Consider the following 4,410-nt stretch of genomic DNA (forward strand, 5'->3'; position numbering starts at 1 on the left):
TGTTTATTCATGTAGCCGATATATTTCAAATAGTATTTTAAATGTTTACAGGCTATGGTCCATTTCAGGCCCCACCTTCTCTATCTAGCTTTCCTTCAGTATTTCTGATTAATCACACTAAATTATAATGGTTTAGTTTTCCATATGGTACATTTTAGGTCTCTAACTGGATGGAAAGCTGGTTATGTGGCCCTGGATAAACTGTTTATTTTCGCTGAGCCCTCTTTTATCTGCAAATTATGGATAATAATACTTATTTTGTAGGGCTGTAGTGAGGATTAGAAATAATGTATCCAAGCTGAGCTCAATGAAAAGTAGCTTCCCCCCCCCCCCGATTTGTAGCTTTAGTAGTCTCTATACATATGAGGTGTTCAGTAGCTTTAGTAGTCTCTATACATATGAGGTGTTCATATTTTTATAGTATTTCAAATGAACAAATAATCTTGGAATCCCGCCCAATTTAGATATCGAGCACCTATGACACATAAGGCACTGTTCATATCAAGGCCTTGTGAGCCTGTATTATTTACATATGTTTCCTACTTGAACCACATGCTGCTCTTCAACTTCAGCAGTTCTCTTACATTACACATCTGTTTCCTCAGTCTCTACCACCCTGGCAGAAGGTGCTGAATAAATGTGTGAGCTGAACTGAATAATTTAGTGGGAAAAGAGAAACACAAATTAGATAAAAACTGGCACGCTGTGATGAAAGTGATAACAGGTACAAAGTTCTTTGTACATTGGAAGGTCAGGAGACAATTTTGATTAAGGTATTTGGGAATGCCTTGTGGAGGAGGTAGATTTGACCTGCTCCCCCATAATAGGGACTAAGGGAAAGGGTCTTAAAGATGAAGTAACAGTATGAATTAAGGCTTGGAGGTAGAAGTAAACAGGAGTGTTTTGTTACCACAGAGTTATGTGGGGTGGAGAGTAGGGTGGGCGAATGGGTCCAAATGAAGCAGAAAAAAAGTAGTGGGGTCCTACGTTTTGAGGATTTTGATGTGGCCAGTTATTTTTTTTTATAATTTTTAAACGTTTCTGAAAAATACTGCTTTCAATATGGCCTGGGGCATTCTTGGGTAGGGTGGATCAGAGGAACAGCGGGGTTAGGAAAGAGGTGGGCCAGAGATGGCAATTGGCCTGCCCGTGGAGAATGCAGGGAGTGGCAGGATGGTAGGGACTTCAGCGGCGAAAGAGAACTTAGAGGACTGTCCACGAGGAAGCGGAATGCCCTTAGCAGTTCAACAGGCATCTGGAGGCTGCGAAACAAACGGTTATTGGGGCCGACCACCCAACCCGAAGGGCAACAGCTAAATCCACACCAGCCCGGTTAGCGCCCGCGGGGTCAGTCGCCAGCCCTACGCCTCGCCCGCCCCCCTGTCGGGAACCTCTCCGACCTCCCAGCGCTTCTCGCCCCGCCCCTGCCGCTCTCGCCATACCCCTCCTGTCGCCCCGCCCCTGCCCCTTTAGCCACACGCAATTAAGGCTTGGAGGTAGAAGTAAACAGGAGTGTTTTGTTACCACAGAGTTATGTGGGGTGGAGAGTAGGGTGGGCGAATGGGTCCAAATGAAGCAGAAAAAAAGTAGTGGGGTCCTACGTTTTGAGGATTTTGATGTGGCCAGTTATTTTTTTTTATAATTTTTAAACGTTTCTGAAAAATACTGCTTTCAATATGGCCTGGGGCATTCTTGGGTAGGGTGGATCAGAGGAACAGCGGGGTTAGGAAAGAGGTGGGCCAGAGATGGCAATTGGCCTGCCCGTGGAGAATGCAGGGAGTGGCAGGATGGTAGGGACTTCAGTGGCGAAAGAGAACTTAGAGGACTGTCCACGAGGAAGCGGAATGCCCTTAGCAGTTCAACAGGCATCTGGAGGCTGCGAAACAAACGGTTATTGGGGCCGACCACCCAACCCGAAGGGCAACAGCTAAATCCACACCAGCCCGGTTAGCGCCCGCGGGGTCAGTCGCCAGCCCTACGCCTCGCCCGCCCCCCTGTCGGGAACCTCTCCGACCTCCCAGCGCTTCTCGCCCCGCCCCTGCCGCTCTCGCCATACCCCTCCTGTCGCCCCGCCCCTGCCCCTTTAGCCACACCCCGCGCCTCTCGCCCCGCCCCGAACCTCATGCCCCTCCCCGCCCTGCTCCCCTGGCTGCGTCCCGCCACGAGCTTCTCGTCCGCCCCTGCCCCTCTTGCCACACCCCGCCCAGAGCCCCCACCAGCCGAACGTCCTCGTCGTACCTCGCCTGCGGGTCAGGCGTAGAGAGGGAGGGCCTGGGCGGTCGGGTTGGCGGGAGGGAGGGTATCTTCCTCTGTTTCACCCCGGGCCGCCGGAGCCGGGAGAAGGCATCGGCGAGGTCTGCGGGCGGCATGGCTGGAGCTCCGGACGAGCAGGGGCGGGGCCCCCTGGCGGGAGAGCAGCTGGGGCAGCAAGACGTAACGTGCCAGGTTTTCCCTGAGCAGCTGGCCGTTCGGAAGCCCCAGCAAGGGTTCTTCCCCGTCCTCACCAACAACCAGAAGTGCCAGCTCATGCTCCTGAAGACGCTGGAGACGAGTAGGAGCCGTGACCTGGTGGCTGGGGGTCGGCGGGGTGGTGTCTGAGACCGGGGGGAAGGGGAAGGGCCTGCAGTCAAGGGGCTGCAGATTCAACCGCAGGTACTGGATGGGCCGGTTCGGGCACCCCAGCTGAGAGCGTAGGCAGATTCGGTATCATGGAGGCGGTGGGCGGGGGGCCTAGGCCTCAGTTTCCCCAACAAAGGAGGCGCCGAGGCCCCTTGCTTGTAGACTGAAAGAAGAATTGGGCTAGGAATTTGTCTGCCCTTTTCGGCCCACTCACTGGTCTGACATACTCTGATTTCTTATGTAAGTTATGCAGCAACACGGGGACGTTAGGGTCAGGTGAGGCAGAAGGTTAAGGAGCCGCGTTACTTAAGGCAGACCCACTGGTGACAGCGCAAAAACGACTGTTTTGCAAACCTACTTTCGTTGGAAGGGCTTCTTGACCGTCATGGGTGGATGGAGTTCAGAGTGTAGAAATGCCTGAAATGGATTGCGAAATCGTGTGTGTGTGTGTGTGTGCGCGCGTGTGCGTGTGTGTGTGCGTGTGCGTGTGTGTGTGTGTGTGTGTATGCGTGCGCGCACGCCTAAGTACATTTTTCTATGGAGAAAGTTCATAGTTTCTTCAAATTCTCAAAGGGGCCAACAACCCAGAAAAGGTTAAGAACCACGATTGTGGGTTAAATAAGGACACAACTACCTACTGACCNGGCGAGGTCTGCGGGCGGCATGGCTGGAGCTCCGGACGAGCAGGGGCGGGGCCCCCTGGCGGGAGAGCAGCTGGGGCAGCAAGACGTAACGTGCCAGGTTTTCCCTGAGCAGCTGGCCGTTCGGAAGCCCCAGCAAGGGTTCTTCCCCGTCCTCACCAACAACCAGAAGTGCCAGCTCATGCTCCTGAAGACGCTGGAGACGAGTAGGAGCCGTGACCTGGTGGCTGGGGGTCGGCGGGGTGGTGTCTGAGACCGGGGGGAAGGGGAAGGGCCTGCAGTCAAGGGGCTGCAGATTCAACCGCAGGTACTGGATGGGCCGGTTCGGGCACCCCAGCTGAGAGCGTAGGCAGATTCGGTATCATGGAGGCGGTGGGCGGGGGGCCTAGGCCTCAGTTTCCCCAACAAAGGAGGCGCCGAGGCCCCTTGCTTGTAGACTGAAAGAAGAATTGGGCTAGGAATTTGTCTGCCCTTTTCGGCCCACTCACTGGTCTGACATACTCTGATTTCTTATGTAAGTTATGCAGCAACACGGGGACGTTAGGGTCAGGTGAGGCAGAAGGTTAAGGAGCCGCGTTACTTAAGGCAGACCCACTGGTGACAGCGCAAAAACGACTGTTTTGCAAACCTACTTTCGTTGGAAGGGCTTCTTGACCGTCACGGGTGGATGGAGTTCAGAGTGTAGAAATGCCTGAAATGGATTGCGAAATCGTGTGTGTCCGTGTGTGTGTGTGTGTATGCGTGCGCGCACGCCTAAGTACATTTTTCTATGGAGAAAGTTCATAGTTTCTTCAAATTCTCAAAAGGGCCAACGACCCAGAAAAGGTTAAGAACCACGATTGTGGGTTAAATAAGGACACAACTACCTACTGACCAATTTTTCTCCAGTCCCAGGGACATTGCACTAGAGAAGATTTGAACTCCTTTACATTGACATAGACTTCCTAAGTTTACTTCAGATACATTTAGAAAGTCAAAGTCTTAAATGTACTTTCCCCAAAGCATGGTTACTATTTCACAGCCGGCGAATCACAGTTTAGAAGTCAGCCACCCAAAGACTTTCCAATCTTGTGATTATCTGATATCAAGAATCAAGGGAGATGGGAGAATGGGGGAGTAAAGGGAAAAAGGAAGAGAATTATAACATTGT

The 4,410-nt window shown here is 52.4% G+C and overlaps 1 protein-coding gene across 2 annotated transcripts in view; it reads left to right on the forward strand.

Annotated features, from left to right (window-relative positions):
• Positions 1–2,322: 2,322 nt before the first annotated feature.
• XRCC6BP1 (XRCC6 binding protein 1) overlaps positions 2,323–4,410 on the forward strand; it is a 23,278-nt gene continuing 21,190 nt past the window's right edge. For both annotated transcript variants that reach the window (XR_550318.1, XM_008570159.1), the window contains exons 1-2: positions 2,323–2,354; positions 3,270–3,466. Coding sequence is in view for 1 of the 2 variants with exons in the window: in XM_008570159.1 (XP_008568381.1) it covers positions 3,283–3,466 (184 nt within the window). In the remaining variant the exon portion in view is untranslated. The remainder of the gene's footprint in view (positions 2,355–3,269; positions 3,467–4,410) is intronic.

Source organism: Galeopterus variegatus, unplaced genomic scaffold, assembly GCF_000696425.1.
Source record: "Galeopterus variegatus unplaced genomic scaffold, G_variegatus-3.0.2 Scaffold576, whole genome shotgun sequence".
NCBI classification, from domain to species: Eukaryota; Metazoa; Chordata; class Mammalia; order Dermoptera; family Cynocephalidae; genus Galeopterus; species Galeopterus variegatus.